At 45.8% G+C, this 20781-nt stretch overlaps 1 protein-coding gene across 2 annotated transcripts in view; it reads right to left on the bottom strand.

Annotated features, from left to right (window-relative positions):
- Positions 1-5748, bottom strand: part of PIGS (phosphatidylinositol glycan anchor biosynthesis class S) — a 31076-nt gene extending 25328 nt beyond the window's left edge. Inside the window, exons 1-3 of one of the 2 annotated variants that reach the window (XM_077294364.1) lie at positions 5611-5748; positions 5393-5532; positions 3291-3402 (exon numbers count right to left, since the gene is read on the bottom strand). In XM_077294364.1, the coding sequence (XP_077150479.1) occupies positions 3291-3402; positions 5393-5532; positions 5611-5641 (283 nt within the window). In that variant the 5' untranslated portion in view covers positions 5642-5748. The other variant, XM_077294363.1, reaches the window with a different exon arrangement.
- Positions 5749-20781: the final 15033 nt, after the last annotated feature.

Below are 20781 nucleotides of genomic sequence, written 5' to 3'. Positions count from 1 at the left end.
CGCTGGTAACCAGGGTAAACATCGGGTTACTAAGCGCGGCCCCGCGCTTAGTTACCCGATGTTTACCCTGGTTACCAGTGTAAAATATCGCTGGTATCGTTGCATTTGGTGTCAAACACAACGATACACAGCGATCAAACGACCAAATAAAGTTCTGGACTTTATTCAGCGACCAGCGACATCACAGCAGGATCCTGATCGCTGCTGCGTGTCAAACTAAACGATATCGCTAGCGAGGACGCTGCAACGTCACGGATCGCTAGCGATATCGTTATAAAGTCGTTTAGTGTGACGGTACCTTTAGGAGTGACAGCATCTATTCATTGTTTACACACATTTAGTTTAGATTGCTGCGGCCTTTATGCTGTGATTCGGCATTCAGTAGTATTTGTTGGCATTTATGTATGCTTTGTCGCTGTAATCTGTGAAATTGTTACATTTGACACCCAGCCCAGGATTACCCCCTCTTTTGGGTATTTCACCGTTTATCTATGGATCTGCATTTATGTGTATCATCCTTTGAGGATTTTTAATTGTTTTTATGTGTGCTCCTTGATGTTCTATAATAAAGCTTTTTTGACACTCTTATCGGTTTGGGTGATCCCTGTTATATGCATGTACTTTTTCTTCGTGTTTTCTGGTTCGTGCTTCCTGACATGCATTAGGTGATCCCCAGGATATATATTAGAACCATATCATTTAGTATTGTTAGTGGATGGTGCCCGCCTATTTGTCTATTTTGCTGTTACAGACTGTGGGGAGGACACTGATCTTGAGAATCTGCCTCCAGAGATTATTCTATATGTAAGGGCACGTTATCAGTGTGAGACAAGTAACTAACACCGAACAGTAGAACTGACCTTTGTCTCCTTATAAACACATTTGCTGCAGCTCTCACAGCTCTGCTGTACTGCATCCTGTGAGATGGAACCTGAGAGGCACCTGATGTGTCAGGTATAATCACGCACAGCTCTGCAGTGAGATCAGGAGTAGTGATGAGCGAATATACTCGTTACTCGAGATTTCCCGAGCACGCTCGGGTGTCCTCCGAGTATTTTTTATTGCTCGGAGATTTAGTTTTCCTTGCCGCAGCTGAATGATTTACAGCTAGTAGCCAGCATAAGTACATGTGGGGGTTGCCTGGTTGCTAGAGAATCCCCACATGTACTTATGCTGGCTAACAGATGTAAATCATTCAGCTGCGGCAATAAAAACTAAATCTCCGAGCACTTGTAAATACTCGGAGGACACCCGAGCGTGCTCGGGAAATCTCGAGTAACGAGTATATTCGCTCATCACTAATTAGGAGACATCACACAACCCCTCTTTTTACAATAATCTCTGGAGGCAGATTCTCAGGGAGATCAGTTTCCAGCCTATATATCGTAACAGCTCACTTACATATAAGAAAAACATGGATTTCTCTGGAAAAAGACATCGGATCACAGATATCAGTGTATCATTTTATTCAGCTTCCTATGACGTACATGGTCATATGGACGGCTTAGTAGGGTTGATCCTACTGACACATTCCCTTTAATTCCTCATTTACCATAATACATGTTATTTAAAAAAAAAACACAAGAATGGTGACAGAGAAATCATGACTTCATATCAAAGTCAAAGATTCCTAACAGTTATCAGACAGATGGTAACTGTGTGCGAACGTGTTTGGATAAGGTGTTATCTGAGCATGCTCGTGTTCTGACTGTCTTTTCTCGTGCTCAACTACTATGTTCAAGTCACTGTGGCTGCACGTCTTCAGCCACAACACATGCAAGGAATGCCTGCCTGTTTGGCAATCCCTGCATGTGATGCGGCTGTTGAACAGACACGAGACATGCAGTCATGACGACTCGAACGTAGAGCATCTTTGGCGTGCTTAAATACCGTTAGCACACGAGCATGCTCTGATATCACCTTATCCGAGCATGCTCACTCATCACTAGTGGTAACTTATTAGGGGTTTCTAAGCTCAATATAAATCTCTGCACTCATTCTATGTTACTGCAGTTTGCTAAATCCTGACTGCGCAATTACCGCACCATCAGGATGCCCCTCTATCCCAGCTCGAGAAGGTGGTCACATGTCAGTATGTTATCTGTACGGTCACGTTATGTCTAGATTCTCATCGTGTTGTATTGAGGGAAGTGGATGAGAAGATAATCGGTATGTGACGGAGCAGGAATGCGGAATCCTGATAGTGTGTACACTGCATACAGTCAGCTGTGGGCAATCGGCAGCCACATAGAGTAACTGTAGAAATGTATGTGGAGCCTGTAAAACTGCTTTACTGATCAGTGGAGGTCTGACTGCTGGGAACGCCACCCATCATAAGAACAGCGCTCTGAGCCGGTATAGCGCAGTCCCCATGCTTCCTCCATTGTACACATTTTCTCAATTGTCTATAGGACTGACAGAAGCCAAGTGTTGAACTCTGCTACCTCTGACTTGCCCATAGAGAACCAATGGAGTGATGGCTGCGTGTGCCTATTGGAGCATTTCTGAGCCTCATTATTGGGGTCACAGGGGTCCAACTGTTATTTAAGCTATTATTTATAACACTTCAGTACAGTAAGCCCCAGGCTGCCATAGTAGCCCATCAGCACCCTGCAAATGCATCCTCCCTCTGTTTAATTATCTAAATCTTGCAGTCGTGATTGACTGCAGCATGTTGAATCTTGATCAAAAGTAACTCTTCTGGGATGCTGCAGCGGGACCCACCTGTGTATTACAGCAGGCTCAGCTCCTGTGCCCGCACCAACTACTGAACTAAACATCCATGGATGGCAGCAAAATTCTTATTTTTGTACAATGGAGAACACTTTGCTGACTGGTAAGGATGGACGGCCGCTAACTAATGGGAACTAGACACTCCTACGTGTCCTTGTGCTTTTCAACCACTGGCTGCTATTAGGACCATGGATCTGCAGAGTTTATGTGGGTCCAAATATATTCTAAGGGCTTTATAGGACACAACATCAATGGCCGAACCCAAGAACAGGATACCAATGTGTAACCGAAGAGGCCCAGAAACAGAGCAGAGAAAAAAGACCCAGCACAGCGCCATCCATGGGATTTGCCAGGTACTGCAGCTCAGCCCCTAACAAGTAAACACTGCAGACACCACTATATAGGGAGCTCAGTCTGCTCTTTTTGGGGTCGGCACTCACATACTAGTAATACATTACACTAGGGAGGGGCCATCAATAAGATTTCCTGAAATACATATTGTGCAAAGAGATTAGCAGCACAAACGTTTGACTGACGCCCCAGAATGAAATACTCACAGTTCAGTACGGTCTCCTTTTCCTTGATATCTGACGCTGGGATTCTCCTTTGTTGCTCGGCCGTCAATGTTCCCTTAGAAAAGATGACTTCTACAGGGACAGTGAGCTGCAGCTGAGACATGGATATCGGGGTAAGTGACATTAGAAGATGTCCGGATTATGTGCACAGCAATCTGCCGCACCCAGTCCCCACATAATAATTAAAGGGCTTCATCACTACACTGCTGGTGCTGACCGACCCCTGGGATAGGGGCTATCAGTATTACATGGGTGAGGGTCCAACACTATTAACGTCTCCACCGATCAGCGGTGGTAATCTGTACAGTCAGAACAGCACATCTCCGTACAGAGCTGTCTGGTGGTATGGCAGCTCAGCTCCTAGTCACTACAATAGGGTCCAAGCTGCAGTAACCAGGGGCGGTTACTAAATAGGGTGTAGGGGCCACATATTCTGCTCAACACACTGTTTACATGTGGTGGGGCCCCGCCAATCTGACATTTTTCACCCATCTATCTCAAAGTAGTGAACAACTCCTTTAATGAATTTAGTGAATAGGAATGTGGCTTGAAGCGGCTTTTCTGTGCCCCGCATGTAGGAAGGGGTCTGGTCGGACCCCTGGGATGTTTTCCACCCCCCTACACCAAGAGGCAGAATCCTGCACAACCATCAGCTGTGCTCCAGTATATGGGGCTGTAATGTCCTACAACAGGCAGACTGTCAAGAGTACCGAAGTGGACGCCGGACCGGGGTAATGCAAATCTTTATGCGCAACTCTATTAAAGGGCTGTGTCCTGACTTCTGAAGATGAGGCCACACATACATTCATATAGCTTGTATTACGGCAGCTACATAGAACACAAATGCCCAGCCACCGATTTCTTCTGTTTTACTTAAAAGGAAATCAGTCATCAGGTTTTTGCTACAGCAGCATGATGTAGGGATAGAGACCCTGATTCCAACGATATGTCACTTACTGGGCTGTTTGTTGTCATTTTGCTACAATCAGTTTTCTCTGTTGCAAATCTTCCAGTTCTCTGAACGCTGATCACTGTGTAATCCTGCCCACATCACCTATTGGCAGCTTTATGAGCACACTGTGCATAGGCAGAAAGCTGCCAATCAATTGTGGAGACGTGGTAATACAGAGCAGAAGGACTACATGACAGGAGACAACTAGTCCTGCTGATAAAACACTGATTTTGAAAACTGACTGTATCAAAATGACAATAAACAGCCCAGTAAGTGACACATCACTGGAATCAGAGTCTCTACCCCTATGGATTCCCTTTTGGAAGGCTTTTCTCTTCTTCATTTTATGTCTGATGTGGGATTAATGGCTTCTAGCTCCCAGCTGCAAAAACAGCTGAGTGCAGCTTAGCTTTGCTGTTTGTGTTACTTCCATTAAAATGAATGGGAGTTATGGAACTAGCGAAGAAAGTGAGCTACTCTGTTCGTGTAACTACTGGATGGAGGGGCCCAGGTATCAAGAGGTGCAGGACTGGGACCCCCAAGGTCCTACTCTAATTAATGGCCGGTCACTGTGCTATTTGGCACCTATTCCTGCGCCTAGAACACCGGTGGATTGGGGGGGCACTCCCATCATATGATGATTACAGTATACTGACCCTGTAAGACTGGGGCTGCACAGGCGAGATGGGCACAGACGGCCAAGTCACCACCACAGACGGCCACGTCCCCGCCACAGACGGCCGCGTCCCCGCCACAGACGGCCGCGTCCCCGCCACAGACGGCCACGTCACCGCCACAGACGGCCACGTCACCGCCACAGACGGCCGCGTCACCGCCACAGACGGCCGTGTCATTGCCACAGACGGCCACGTCACCGCCACAGACGGCCGCGTCACCGCCACAGACGGCCACGTCACCGCCACAGACGGCCGCGTCACCGCCACAGACGGCCGCGTCACCGCCACATGTGATTGGGTCACCATACAACCAGCAAGGCACAATGAAGCGCTAGTTCTGGCTCCTCACTGCTCTGTCCTATCTGCTGGCACAGAACCAATGGAGGCACCATGGTGCGGTATTATGCATGCAGTGTGCATGGCGCCATACTCCCGCACTGCCAGCTGCTGCTCACCCGCAGGAGGCCCAGCTGTCTGATGTCGGCGTAGGGCAGGGAGGCTCGGTACGTCTCCGTAGTCTTCCACCAGAGCGGCAGTCCGAGCACAGCGGCCATCAGGGCTATGGCGAGCGCGGCCCTCTTCCCGCGGGAGGCCTCTGTGGAGCAGAGCAGACATGGAGCGGGGATTATCCTCCAGCCACCCATCCATTCATTCCCATGTAATCGTCACTCACCCAGCACAGCCGCCGTCATGGGAGCCGCCATGTTTACTTCCGGCAGGCAATGGCAGAGTCACGTGTCCTCTAGTGACTACACACCTCGGAGACGGACTGGCGGCCATTTTTCTGTAGCCCAATCACTCTTAGGTTAGTGACGAGGAGCAGGTGACATGTCTACATACAGGGCGACAGGTGGAAGATAAGAGATCATTCTCTAGCGACAAGAAACATGGGAAGTGTGAGAAAGTGGCAGGTGTGAAGATGCGGGCGCAGCAGCTCCCTACAGAAGGATCATTATACGGCCGGAGACACACTGGTGCGAGATACGGCCGAGTCTCGCTGGTTAAAAGCAAGCTGTGGCACCGGCATTCCGGAGCGGAGCGTGCAGCTGCATAGCAATACATGGAGCCGCACGCTCCGCTCCGGAATGCCGGTGCCACAGCTTGCTTTTAACCACCGAGACTCGGCCGTATCTCGCACCAGTGTGTCTCCGGCCTACCTCAGAGTGACGGATCCTAGAAACATTCAGCCCAACATGTCAGGAAGACGAGCAGCCGCCTGACACCTGGCCGTCACCGCTGCGAGGAAAGCATGGACTCTAGGCAATGTTCACACGTTGCATTTTTGCAGCAGTTTTATGCATATTTTTAGCTGCTAACAAAACAGCAGGTTTTGCTTAGTTTTTGTTGCGGTTCTGACAGGGTACATTTGTCTCTTGTGCATGCTTTAGTGCATAAAACATAATCTGATTCTACTTCATCAGGGTTTGGCACCAAAAACGCAGCAAAATCTGGTACCTGCGTTTTTTGCTTAGTTTTTGCACTACCCATTGCTTTAAGTGGGTGAAAAACGCTGAAACAAGTGACATGCTGCGTTTTCCAAAAGCGAGACTCTTGTGACAAAACAGGAAAAAAAACCCCAATCTGCGCATGAGATTTCTGATATCTCGTTGACTGATGGTACTGTGAAACGCAGCTGAAAATTTCCATTAAAAAAAGGCAGCAAAAAAATGCAACATGTGAACACGGCCTTATAATCCAGCCCACCTGTCACACTGCTCTCCTGGAAAAACCATGAGCCATCAGGTCGCCCCTATAGAAAATTCACCTGATGTTCTATGCAAAGCCCACCGAGAAGTACAGGTCATAAGAGCGTCCAGAGTGTCCCCATAAACAACCCCCTCCTGGTGCCCCCATAATAGATATGCATTACGAGGACCATCCCAGATCCCCCACGCTCCTTGTGCACATTTGGGGGATTGCCTAACAAACAGGCAATCCATTCATCTGTTGCGGCTGTTGAACAGCCATGAGACATGCAGGGACCGGAGCATATTATTCGAGCACGCCGAAGATACTCTTAGCACTCGAGCATGCTCAGATAACACCTTATCTCAGCACGTTCACTGATCACTAGTCATCAGGGGACAGAGCAGATCTTGTAAGGGTTAATCTGTAGTGTCAGCTTATCGGTTTCACGTTGACTTTAGTCACTTTTTCGTTTAGCTGAATGATTCCATCAGAGTGCTGAAGAAGATAAAGAGCTCAAACCAAGCAAGTTACTCTCCCAGACATATCCGAGAAGCTGTATGTAGAAGAAATAAGTTACACAGTAAGGGATACGGCAGAGCGCAACAACAAGGAAAATGAATAGATTGTCAGCGCTCCAATAACCGGACCATTGATATCTATACAGGCGAGTCGAAGAAAGTCGGTGAATGGTAGGTTACCAGCCGTACACTGGCTCTATGCTGTGTATAGATCATAAGAGTAATGAAGGTTCCTGGTGAATGATTGTAAGTAGAGTTATTGACAACGGTGAGGAACTGATCCAGGAAGAATAGTTGAAAATGATGTTTTTTCAGGATACAAATAATAACCCTTTTTTTGGTTAAACTGAAATACCCCTGTCCTCAGGTATGTCCGTTGTATAGCAAACCAAAATGGTCTACTTCTCCTCCCTGTCTCAGCCACTTTAAATCAGCAAATGAAGGTCTCAGACCTCTATTCTCAAATAATCCCCAAAGGAGGGGATCTCAGCCCACTAGACATCTGAGATCTAGCCTAGCGTACATTATAAGGCGTTAATCAGAATGAAGCTGGATCCTTTCCCGTCCCCAGGACAAATGAGTCATTTGAGCACAGAGAGAGGTGATTCAGAAGGACTATGGTCCAGGAGTGGATGCAGGCAGAAGAGACCCCTGTGCAAAGCGTTATATGGGCTATTTGCATTCCAATAGCTAATCATAATGCAGAAATCCACCTGCTTCGTAGCGGCTATACTAATGGTATGGTTCCATGGTGTAAGGGTTAGCACTCTGGACTTTGACTCCAGTGATTGGAGTTCTATGTCCACCCATGATATGGTATATCCATGAGGTCACCTTGTCGAGGTTGAATGATATATACATTTTTTTAAAAATAAAAGCTGTTAACTAAATCCCTCGCGTTTTTACCTGTGGTTAATTCATGGATTGCTTTGAGCTGATGCATTTTGTTAGTATATACAGTATGTTGTAAGGGTACCGACAAAAGAAAACTGTTTAACCTGCAAGGAAAAAGTGTGTGGACAATGAAAATAATTTGATAGTGGTTCTGATACCCAGAAATAATACTGCACGTCACCATTGCAGTCCCTATTTGTGTGTTACATATTTATTAGTGGAAAACCATTTTACAATTTATTTAAAAATAAAAGCCCGAAGGATAAACTATTCTTACTGTCAAAAAATGGCAAGAAAGCTTCATTCATCCAAAACTTCACATCACTGTCTTAAGAAATTCTGAGGGTTGAACTGATTGGGTGCTTTCCAGTACTGTGAACTATTGTATCCTTATGGGAGATGTACATGTGCATCCAAAGAGGATTTAATCACTTACAGTATCAATGACAAAGACTGTTAGACAGGTATTAAGTCTCCTCTTAGCCTTCTTTTTTGCAGGCGAAATATTCCCAGATCTTTTAACCGTTCCTTGTAGGACACACTTTGCAGTTCGCTTACCTCCTGGTAGCTCTTTTCTGAACTTGCTCCAGTTTTTCAATGTCTTTTTTTAAAATGTGGTGCCCAGAGCTGGACACAGTATTCCAGATGAGGCCTGGCCAAGGAGGACTAGAGGGGGTAATTACTTCACGTGGTCTAGACTCTATGCTTCTTTTAATACATCCTAGAACTGCGTTTACTTTTTATGTTGCTGCATCACACTGTTGACTCATGTGGTCTGTGATCTATTAGTATACCAAAGTCTTTTTCACATGTACTGTTGTTAGTTCTATTCCTACCATTCTATTAAGGTACCGTCACATTAAGCGACACTGCAGCGATATAGACAACGATGACGATCGCTGCAGCGTCGCTGTTTGGTCGCTGGAGAGCTGTCACACAGACAGCTCTCCAGCGACCAACGATGCCGAGGTCCCCGGGTAACCAGGGTAAACATTGGGTTACTAAGCGCAGGGCTGCGCTTAGTAACCCGATGTTTACCCTGGTTACCAGTGTAAATGTAAAAAAAACCCCGAAAACTACATACTTACATTCCGGTGTCTGTCGCGTCCGCTTCCCTGCACTGTGTAAGCGCCGGCCCTAAAGCAGAGCGATGACGTCACCGCTGTGCTCAGCTTTACGGCCGGCGGGCGCTGACAGTGCAGGGAAGCGGACGCCGGGGGACGCGACAGACATCAGAAGGTGAGTATGTACTGTTTGTTTTTTTTTACATTTACAATGGTAACCAGGGTAAATATCGGGTTACTAAGCGCGGCCCTGCGCTTAGTAACCCGGTTTACCCTGGTTACCAGTGAAGACATCGCTGGATCGGTGTCACACACACCGATCCAGCGATGTCAGCGGGTGATCCAGCGACGAAATAAGGTGCTGGCCTTCTAGCTCCGACCAACGATATCACAGCAGGATCCTGATCGCTGCTGCGTGTCAAACACAACGATATCGCTATCGTTATCGTTGTTAAGTTGTTCAGTGTGAAGGTACTTTTAGTCGTTGCCCATTGGTCAAGATTATCTAGATCCTTCTGAATCCTTTCTCTGTATTCTCTAGTGTTTGCCATCCCTCCTAGCTTTTCATTGTCTGCAAAATTGATCAGTTTACCCTCAGTTCCCTTTTCTAGATAATTAATAAAGATGTTGAACAACACTAGGCCCAGGACAGAGCCTTGAGTTACCCCACTTGAGACACTCTTCCAATTGGATGTGCCACTGACGTGCCCACAGAGCCGTGGGGTACTCGGTACCGGGTCCGGTACTTAAAGGGGATGTCACGGTGGTCACCCGGTCCGTGGCCCTGGGCATCAACATTAAAGGGAAAGGTCTTTAAAGGGGAATAAAGTTTATGTTCGTGACGCCACCTGTGGTATTCGGTCAGTGGGGACCGATGCTGCTTTAAGGGGTCCACTGGGGTGATGTTATGGCAGCTAGGTGGTATAACTTCCCACAGGTGAAGTGTATCCCCGAAGTGTATCCCCAGGGCTCCCAGTGAAGATGGAAGATGGTGAATGGCACAGTAAAGAATGAGGACACAAGGTTGCAGTCTCTTTACCTTGGTTTACTGATGACTTCAGCATCCACAGTCCAGAGCACCAGATCACAGGGCAGGCAGGGTCCGGTCGGTTTGGAAACGAATCCAGAGTCCCCTTTACCAAGTGGAGTTAAAAGCCTTCCTCTAGCGCCGTGGTGTTGTAGTCCCTTACTGCCTGTGGCTTCAGATAATGTCCTCACAGATGTTCTCTCTCTATCCCCAGTATAGGATAGGACAATAACCCGTATGACTGGTGACTTGAGTCTGTTTATAGTGACCCTAGCACGCCCCAGGCTCTAAAGGTGTCACCGTGTCTTCAGGTGTATGTGGGGACAGATAACTTGCAATTTAGCTGTACTGCCGGTCTCTGCTGTAAATCGTAGAGTCCTTCCAACCTCGGTGGTCCGGCTACCGGTTATCTGCGCTTCAGAGGGAGGCAGCCTGATCTTAGCTGTTCTCCCCTGATGTTACACTCCTGTGCTTTGCTCTCCTGCACACTTACTGAACAATGTTCGGCTTTCTGTATGTCTCTTTCCAGGAGCTGTAGTGCTTCAGACTACAGGCCCCTTCAGACCTTCTGACACTCCATGTCGCTCTGCTCTCTTCAGAACTGAAACTGAACTCTTTCCCTCCAGATCAGGATGTAGTTATAGGGGAGTTCACCTTAAACAGGTTTAGAGCTCCCCCTTCTGGCCTGGAGTGTGAACATGTATGCATCGTGGTTACCTGATAAAAGATCTTCCTTCTTCGCTTCCAAACGTAATATCACCCTCCCCGTGAGGAAAGCAATGTCACTGTGACAACCAGGACCCTGGGGCTTCACACAACCATTTATTACCGCTCTTTGAGTACGATCACTGAGCCAGTTATGAATCCACCTAATCATGGTTTTGCTGCATATATTATACCATGTCTTGTAGTGCAGCATACATGAAGATGATCAACTACGTAATGTAAAATACAAAGACATTAAATGCAGCTCTATGTACTGCAGCAAGCACTCCAGGTCTCCTAATTATCAGCTGGAGGATGGTGCCGCGCTGCTGTTTTAACAACTACTTTCAGTCTCTCCTTTGTACTTAACGCTGCACAGAAGATTCAGTTGCCCTACGAGACAGTAGTGGGTATGAACTGTGCCAGTGTATCCCTGTTATATTACTGTCCCTATATTGATCACCAGGACAGAGCCAGTATGTCATATACGTACAAGAATGTCCATACAAGTTATGATCCATAGGGAGAACAGTCCAAATGCTGCACAAAATTCAAAATACCTATCTAAAACATAAAGGCGTCACTGCACCATGATCGCATCTATAATGTGTATTTAATTATTTTATTTGATGGTATACATAAATTCATTTAAAAAAGTCACTCTCAAAATGGCTATCTTGCTAGAGAAAAAAATTGTCTCCACTAAGATGTCGCCGCCAGTGCCTGCGTGGTATCATCTGTCAGATCGCCGATAGCTGCTACCGCGCAGGCGGAGCCGGCACCATTTAGAGACTGATTTAATTTTTTATTTTTTTTAGGAACTTATGTATACCATCAAATAAAAGAATTACATGCACATTATAGATGTGGTCATGGTGCAGCGCAGGCGCCACCCACCTGCAGAAGGGGATTTTTTTTCCATAAATATATATATATATATATATATATATATATATATATATATATATATATATAATATTCATTATGTAAACTAGTGGCAGGTCAGTGAGGGATCAGTAGCCGGTCAGAAGCTATACTGGTGAATACCTAAGCAGAGCATCACATGAAGACCCCCCACAGACCATCCCGGGTCTCAAACTTTAACTGAAAATAAAGATTAAACAACAACCACAAGACGGATTTCATCACCAGGTATCAATTTAATCAGTATAACGGCGCCGACCTGACACTGTCTGTTAGATACTGTGCACAATCCTGCTGACAGGTTCCCTTTAATAAATAGTTTCTCATGTTATTATACTACGGATACCTGATCCTGAACTAGTGAAAATGACATGTATTGATATTATTAAACAACAAACCAATAACCATTTTGATGTTCTAAAAAAGTGAGTTATTTTGGACACACAAACTCCAAACCTTCACCTTGATTGATATCTAAGGGGGTAATGTTTTTCCTATTGGAGAGTGAGAAGTCAGGCCCAGCATTTCAGAGTGAGGAGACCTATAAGCCATGCATGTTCATTTGGGAAATTAAATATGCAAATAGTTTCTTCAGAGAGGAAGATGAAGAGAACTCTAGTGCCACCTATTGGATGCAGCGATCCTAAAAGTCAATATCGACTCTATTGAGCCTTGTAATATTGTTAAATGGTCGATATTCACTTTTAGGATCGCTGCTTCCAATATGTGGTGCTAGAGTTCCTCTTTCCCTTTGAAGTGACAGTTTGCATACCCTGATTGGCACAAAGTGACAGAGATTATCTAATTAAATAGAAAAACAATGTTCTCAGCTCTAAGGGTACGTCTCCACGGTCCGTTTCGCCAGCGGGATCGCCGCAGCGGCGAAGCCGCTCGGCGCTAAGCCCCGCCCCCTTAATGGGACGCGATGGTGCCGGATGTGTACAGTACACATCCGGGATCATCGCACCCCTCGCCATAGGGCCCTGTGATATGCCTTGTGGGGACATGCTGCGTTCTGAAAAGACGCGCAGCATGTCCGGAGTCGCAGGGCCTCCGCGTGCGGGTTTCCACGCATAGTGGAGACGGGATTTCATAAAATCCCCATCACTATGCTGGAACATCTGGACGCTGCTTGTTTGACGCTGCAGCGTCAAACAAGCAGCGTTTACGTACCGTGGAAACATACCCTAACGCATTTTCTCTTTCAAGAGAACCACGAGGACATCTAGTGGCTGAAAAATGTAGCAACTCAAGTACTAGCAATGTTCATTGAATAACTTATTTATTTTTTATGCTTTGCTCATAGAGCACCATCATATTCCACAGGTCTTTACAGACATCGTCAGCACTGTCCCCATCGGGGCTCATAATCTAACTTCCCTTATCAGTGTGTATTTACAGTGTGAGCGGAAAACTGGAGGTGTCCACTACATGCAAATTACAATATGAAGATGCCCTAAGAAAAGAATCCTAGTTTCTGCAGCCCTAATAATCAAAATGAGTTAAAATTACACTAAAGTGACTGCCTTTATTATAATGGTACAAACAAAAATGAATATATTAATGACATCTTCATTATATGTAATCAAATAAATCACTGCCAATCTATTCCTCCTTTCTGGCTATTTTTTTGCCTTGGCTGCGGCCAGGTGTACACATATAAATACTTAAAAAGGTTGTCCACTACGTTTTCATTAGGCCTGTCCCACATGTCCAGATAATTCCGGTCCCGGAAAAATCGGTGGTGCCGCCCATTACCGTGATGAATATGCGGCTCCACCTCCCATAGGGGTGGAGCCACATATTCATGACTGTAATGGGCGGCACCACGTGACCGCTCATACAGGAGAAGCTGTGGCGCGGAGAGGACGCTTCGAGGGAGCCGGGTGAGTATTTTCTTTCCAGCGGTGGGGCGCACAGGGGGTGGGAGGGGGGTGGTGACAAAGTTCTTTATTACAACCGCAAAAAAAAAACAAAAACAATGATTTTTCATTTCTTCTCTCCAGCGAACGCTGCTGGAGAGAAGAAATGAATGGCAGCTTCAGCACCACGCTAGGGGGACAGCGCTTACAGTAGCGCTGTCTCCTGCACGGCACACGGACTGCACACAGACAGCATCCGTGTGCGGTACGTGTTTTACACGGACCCATTGACTTTAATGGGTCCGTGTGATCCGTGCGCTCCCACGAACACTGACATGTCTCCGTGTTTTGCACGCGGACACACAGTCCGCGAAAACACGCTGACATGTGCAGAGACACATTGATTTTAATGTGTCTACGTGTGTCAGTGTCTCCGGTACGTGAGAAAACTGACACCTCACGTACCGGAATCACTGACGTGTGAAACCGGCCTGAGTGAGCTATCCTTAGGATGGGTCATCAATGTCTGATTGGTCAGGGTCCGACATCCGGCACCCGCCGATCAGCTGTTATCAATGACGGCGACTGCCGACCAGAAGTTCTCACTTGCGTCACTGGCCGTCTTCTCACAGTGGCCACTGCAGGGTTAAGCACGTCTGCCTACTATTGATTTGAAGACTTATACATTGCAGCAAACTAGCCTATTGTACAAAATTGTATTCTAAGACCTGATGAGAAGGATCCAGCATGTGTGTTCTGTGTACGTGTATTCCTAGGGCCTCCTTCACACGTCCTTATAAAACATACGTGAAAAACCGGGACCGTTATCATCAATGTTTTCTATCAGTGTGTCCATTTTTACCATCAGTGGTTTTGCAGTATGGATGAAGAAAGAAAGAAATTACAAAGCTTCTCCTCTAATGTGCAATGTTAAACATGGACGGCACACGGATGGCACTTGGATGGCATCTGTGTGCTGTACGTGTATTTCAAGGACCCAGAGATTTGTATTTGCCCTTTTTATCCATGCTGCTGGAGTAAAACGGACATGTCTCTGTGTTTTGTCTTCTTCTGGTTCAAACAGAGCTCAGCTCTCCTGCACTTCTTCACAACAACAGCGTAAATCTGGGATTATTCCCTGCTGCAGCCAGATCAGTCTTGTGAAACTAATGTTAATCTATGTCTATATCTAATTCCGGCTCCTGTATACAAAGCCACTCTGTGTAAAGAGCATTATTCTACAGTATATACTCCTTTATGTTGACTGTATACAGAGCCCTATCCTGAAGTATATCTCTTCCTTTAGCTCCTCTATACAAAGCCCCATATATCACTCCCATCCAGCTGTGTACCATTTTTCTCAGCCTCTCCACACATTTAGGCCGGCCTCACACTAGCGAGTTTTACGGACGTATGAGCGCATAAACTACATCCGTAAAATACGCATTACACACGGCCCAATGATTCTCTATGGCCCAGCTCCTATCTGCCGTATATTACGCATCCGTAATATACGGTCTTGTACGGTCGTAGAAAATCGCAGCATGCTGCGTTTGTCACCATATTGCGCAAAAAAATCGCCAATGAAAGTCTATGGGGGCGAGAAAAATACGGATTCCACACGGACCAGCAGTGTGACTTGCGAGAAATACGCAGCGGTGTTAGTGAAAAGCCGGTAATTCAATTGCCGGCTTTTCATTTCTCCTTCCCAAACCCGACATGATATGAGACATGGTTTACATACAGTAAACCATCTCATATCCCCTTTTTTTGCATATTCCTCACTACTAATGTTAGTAATGTGTATGTGCAAAATTTGGGCGCTGTAGCTGCTAAAATAAAGCGTTAAATGGCGGAAAAAATTGGCGTGGGCTCCCGCGCAATTTTCTCCGCCAGATTGGTAAAGCCAGTGACTGAGGGCAGATATTAATAGCCTAGAGAGGGTCCATGGTTATTGCCCCCCCCCCCCCCGGCTACAAACATCTGCCCCCAGCCACCCCAGAAAAGGCACATCTGGAAGATGCTCCTATTCTGGCACTTGGCCACTCTCTTCCCACTCCCGTGTAGCGGTGGGATATGGGGTAATGAAGGGTTAATGTCACCTTGCTATTGTAAGGTGACATTAAGCCAGATTAATAATGGAGAGGCGTCAATTATGACACCTATCCATTATTAATCCAATTGTATGAAAGGGTTAAAAAAACACATTATTAAAAAGTATTTTAATGAAATAAACACACAGGTTGTTTTAATATTTTATTGCTCTCTCAATCCACCTGAAGACCCTCGCTCTGAAAAATAATAAACCAACAATATACATACCTTCAGATGATCTGTCACGTCCCACGAAGTAAATCCATCTGAAGGGGTTAAATCATTTTACAGCCAGGAGCTGTGCTAATGCACTCGCTCGTGCCTGTAAACCCCGGGTACTGAAAGGAAAGCTGGGTGATCTGTAGTTACCTTGAGTTGCGGTGATGCGCCCTCTGCTGGATGTACTCATGAACTGGAGCCTTGGAAAAGTTCCCACGCTCGAGTTCATGAGGACATCCAGCAGAGGGCGCATCACCGCGACTCAAGGTAAGTACAGATCACCCAGCTTTCCTTTCAGTACCCGGGGTTTACAGGCACGAGCGAGTGCATTAGCACAGCTCCTGGCTATAAAATGATTTAACCCCTTCAGATGGATTTACTTCGTGGGACCTGACAGATCATCTGAAGGTATGTATATTGTTGGTTTATTATTTTTCAGAGCGAGGGTCTTCAGGTGGATTGAGAGAGCAATAAAATATTAAAACAACCTGTGTGTTTATTTCATTAAAATACTTTTTAATAATGTGTGCGTGTTTTTTTAACCCTTTCATACAATTGGATTAATAATGGATAGGTGTCATAATTGACGCCTCTCCATTATTAATCTGGCTTAATGTCACCTTACAATAGCAAGGTGACATTAACCCTTCATTACCCCATATCCCACCGCTACACGGGAGTGGGAAGAGAGTGGCCAAGTGCCAGAATAGGCGCATCTTCCAGATGTGCCTTTTCTGGGGTGGCTGGGGGCAGATGTTTGTAGCCAGGGGGGGCCAATAACCATGGTCCCTCTCTAGGCTATTAATATCTGCCCTCAGTCACTGGCTTTACCACTCTGGTGGAGAAAATTGCACGGGAGCCCACGCCAATTTTTTCCGCCATTTAACCCTTTATTTTAGCAGCTACAGCGCCCAAATTTTGCACATACACACTACTAACATTAGTAGTGTGGAATATGCAAAAAAAAAAAAAGGGATATGAGATGGTTTACTGTATGTAAACCATGTCTCATATGTCGGGTTTGTGAAGGAGAAATGAAAAGCCGGCAATTGAATTACCGGCTTTTCACATATATCGCGCTGAATTAAATATAAATACAGAATATATATATACAGTATGTGTCTCAATGACATATATATATATATATATATATATATATATATATATATATATATACTGTATATATGTTTTAACGAACATTTGAGCACATAAATCCATTAGATGTCAATTTGCAAGCCTGCGAGAAAATATCGCAGTACGGATGCCATACGGATTACATACGGAGGTTGCCATGCGCAAAATACGCTGACACACCCTGCCTACGGATGACATACGGATCACTATTTTGGGGACTTTTCTGCGTATTACGGCCGTAAAAAACGGACCGTATTTACATACGCTGAGTGTGAGGCCGGCCTTACAGTGTATTTCTCCTTTCGGCCCCTCTATACAGAGTTTCATCCTGTAGTATGTCACTCCCTTGAGTTCCCTGGAAACAGAATTCCATCATGCATTATATCCTCCTTTCTGTCCCCTGTGTACAGAGCCCTATCCTGTAGTATTTCACTCCTTTCAGCCATGCTATACAGAGCTGAAGTATATCCCTACTCTCAGCTTCCAGTATACAGTGCCTCATCTTGTGCATTTCTCCTTTAGCACCTCTATACTGAACCCCATCCTGTAAAATTTCACTCCCATCAGCACCCTGTATACAGAGCCTTAGCCTGTAGTATATCTTCTTTCAGACCCTCTATGTAGAGTCCCCTCCTGCAATAACTCTTTCCTCTGTGCACCCTGTACACAGACCCTCCATTAGTATGTCGGTCCTCTTAGTTACCACACCACTGCTTCTTGGTATGGGCTTTCTGTACTGTGATGAAAGAGGCTCTGCCTCTTTTCAGCACATAATTTGTCACAGTTTAAGCTTTGTTCTAGACTTGTCCCTGAGCACAGCTATGCCAGCTGAGAGAAACCACACTGCAGGTGATGCGATATCCATACTCCCGGCCACATTTCAACTAGATGAGCGCGACCTCATTCAATACAAGTGTATTGAGGGAGGCGGGAAACAGTCTAGTTGTAATGTGGCCAGGAGTGTGCATATCGCATTGTTGCGGTCACATGACCAACATTCCTAGCATCGACAACGGAGATCCGCACCGTGCAGAGCGTGATGCGAGGATTCACAAGTCTGCAGTCACTGAGTGACTGTAGACCTGCAGCTTAAGACCTCGTTCACACGTTCTGTATTTTGTCAGTATTTTCAATCAGTATTTGTTCCACTCCTGATTTTGGCTTACGTTCAGAGGAAAAGTATAAGGGTATGTTTCCACGGTCAGGAAACGCTGCTTTTTTGACGCTGCGCAGAGCTGCAGCGTCAAAAAAGCAGCGTCCAGATGTTCCAGCATAGTGGAGGGGATTGTATGAAATCCCGTCTCCACTCTGCGTGGAAACCCGCACGCGGCGGCCCTGCGACTCCGGACATGCTGCGCGTCTTTTCAGATCGCAGCATGCCCGTACACCTTGCGGGGACGCAGCGTCCCCGCAAGGCATATCACAGGGCCCTATGGGAGCGAGCGATCATCCCGGATGTGAAGAGTTAACACATCCGGCATGATCGCGTCCCAGGAAGGGGGCGGGGCTTCGCCGCTGCGGCGATACCGCCGCCCCTCCGGACCGTGGAGCCATACCCTTATAGAAATATGTCACCACTTCTGCATTTATCACCCACTCCTGGTTTTGGCTTACAAATACTGAGGTAAAAAACTCACCAAATACTGAATGTGTGAACGTGGCTTAAGACCAGAAAACACCTATAACATAGTTGATACAAATATCTTAGTCCTGTACGCTATAATATATGCACATATTTAAAACAATCCTGCTGTACCTATACATCCCATTGCTTATATATTGGGCAGCACTGTACAGCTATTGTCACCATTCACACCAGTCCTTGTGCTCAATGGAGCCTCAGCAAAAAATGTTTTTTCTCCATCTCAGAAACGCACACGGGGCAAATGTCATAGGAGCTAATCAGTTTTTTGGGGGGAGGGGTGGGGTGGATGGAGGCGATAAACACATGAAAATTGAAGTAGAGCGAGATCCCCTAGCAGACCACTCCTAACAATGCCCACTGAACAATCTGTAATAAATCATTCAGTTAGCATAGGTTGTCACTGTTCTCAGCCGCAGAGATTTTGTTTACACAGGACAATGCGCTGCCGAGAAAGATGATCTTTTGTGCAGCAGAAAAGATAATTTCACTCCACAAACAAGCGTTTTGCTCATTCATCGGCTGATCGGCAGTCTGTGCAGACTACAAGATTATCGGGAAATGAACGTTCATAGAAGCGTTTGTTCCCAATCGTCTTGCAATGTAAACTGACCCTTAGTGGGGAAAGACTTGACCGCTTGAAAATCATTGTTACTGGCGAAACGTGGTCTGGGACTTTCTCAGAAGATGTGTATATGTTCAACAGCACTCTAGTCTAAGCCTGATCTTGGAGAAGATTTCTCCATGTTACTTTTTATGTTCAGTAGCAAATGCTAAGCAAATTGTGAACACAATCAAGTCAGTGAATCAGGCCCAGAATCTGGGGTTTTGGTTGACCTGCCAAGATATTTTATGTAGGAGGGCAGTAATGCCATCTGTCAGAGTTGTAATGAACAAGTAACAGTGTTTTATTAGTTAAAGGGGAAGCAAATTATATCCTTACTGCAGTGGCTTTAACTCCTTGGCGACCGCCGATACTCATTCCCTCCGTTTTAAGATGGCGATCGGGAATAAAGGTGTAGTGCCCCCCAGAGTCGGAAAATTTCCAGAGTCAAGATTTTACGGTGTCTGATCACTTGATTGCCGTTATTCAGTGAATAACAGCAATCACAAAAGAAAGTGTGCCCGCTGTTTCAATGACTTCTCTCTCTTCTGACATGATATACATGTCAGAGGAGAGAGAAATTATGCCCCCGAGACACCCGGTACCCCCCATCCCTCAGTCCCTCCTGATCCGTCCCCCCCAGTCCGACATCATCTTCCTGAAAAAAAAAAAAAAAAAAATGGCGGGCGCATGCGCAGTGCGCTCGCCTACATCTGCCGGCCGACACCCGGCAACAATAGAGATTTTTTCCTATTGGTTCCTTTTGTTCACTGTGATAGACCCTATCACAGTGACCAAATAAAAAAAATATATATAGTAAATCAAATCCCCCTTTATTCACCCCCTTAGATAAAAATTATAAAATAACTTTAATATTTTCCATTCTTTGCAGTTGGGCTTAGGGTATGTTATGGTTGTTTTTTTTTTTTCTTTCAAAAGTAAAAAAAATGACGATATGACGGCTATTGTTGAGTGTAGGTGATCACTACTCGAGTTTGCATCGGATGCTTGGGTGTGCACGGAGTATCACTGATCCCAGCATGGTTTTTTGGGGGTGTTTAAGGGTATGTGCACACGTATTTTTTTAGGCCTGCGGATTTTTCTGCAGCTGTTTTGATAAATCCGCAGGTAAAAAGCACTGCAGATTACCTGTGGATTTACCGCGGATTCCTATTATGGAGCAGGTGTAAAACGCAGCAGAATCCGCACAAAGAATTGACATGTTGTGGAATAAACAACGCAGCGTTTCCGCGCGTTTTTTTCTGCAGCATTTGCACTGCGGATTTTGTTTTCCATAGGTTTACATGGTAATGTAAACGCATGGAAAACTGATGCGAATCCGTAGTGGTGGATCCGCAGCAAAATCCGCAACGTGTGCACATATCCTAACAGCCACAAAACATGCGAGGCAGGGACTCGAGCATGTCACTCGAGCACCCACGATATTTGGTGCATACCCGAGCACCTG

This window comes from Ranitomeya variabilis, chromosome 3, assembly GCF_051348905.1.
Source record: "Ranitomeya variabilis isolate aRanVar5 chromosome 3, aRanVar5.hap1, whole genome shotgun sequence".
In the NCBI taxonomy this organism is placed as follows: Eukaryota; Metazoa; Chordata; class Amphibia; order Anura; family Dendrobatidae; genus Ranitomeya; species Ranitomeya variabilis.
Note: the sequence above shows the minus strand (reverse complement) of the source record. Positions and strands in the feature narration are given on the sequence as shown.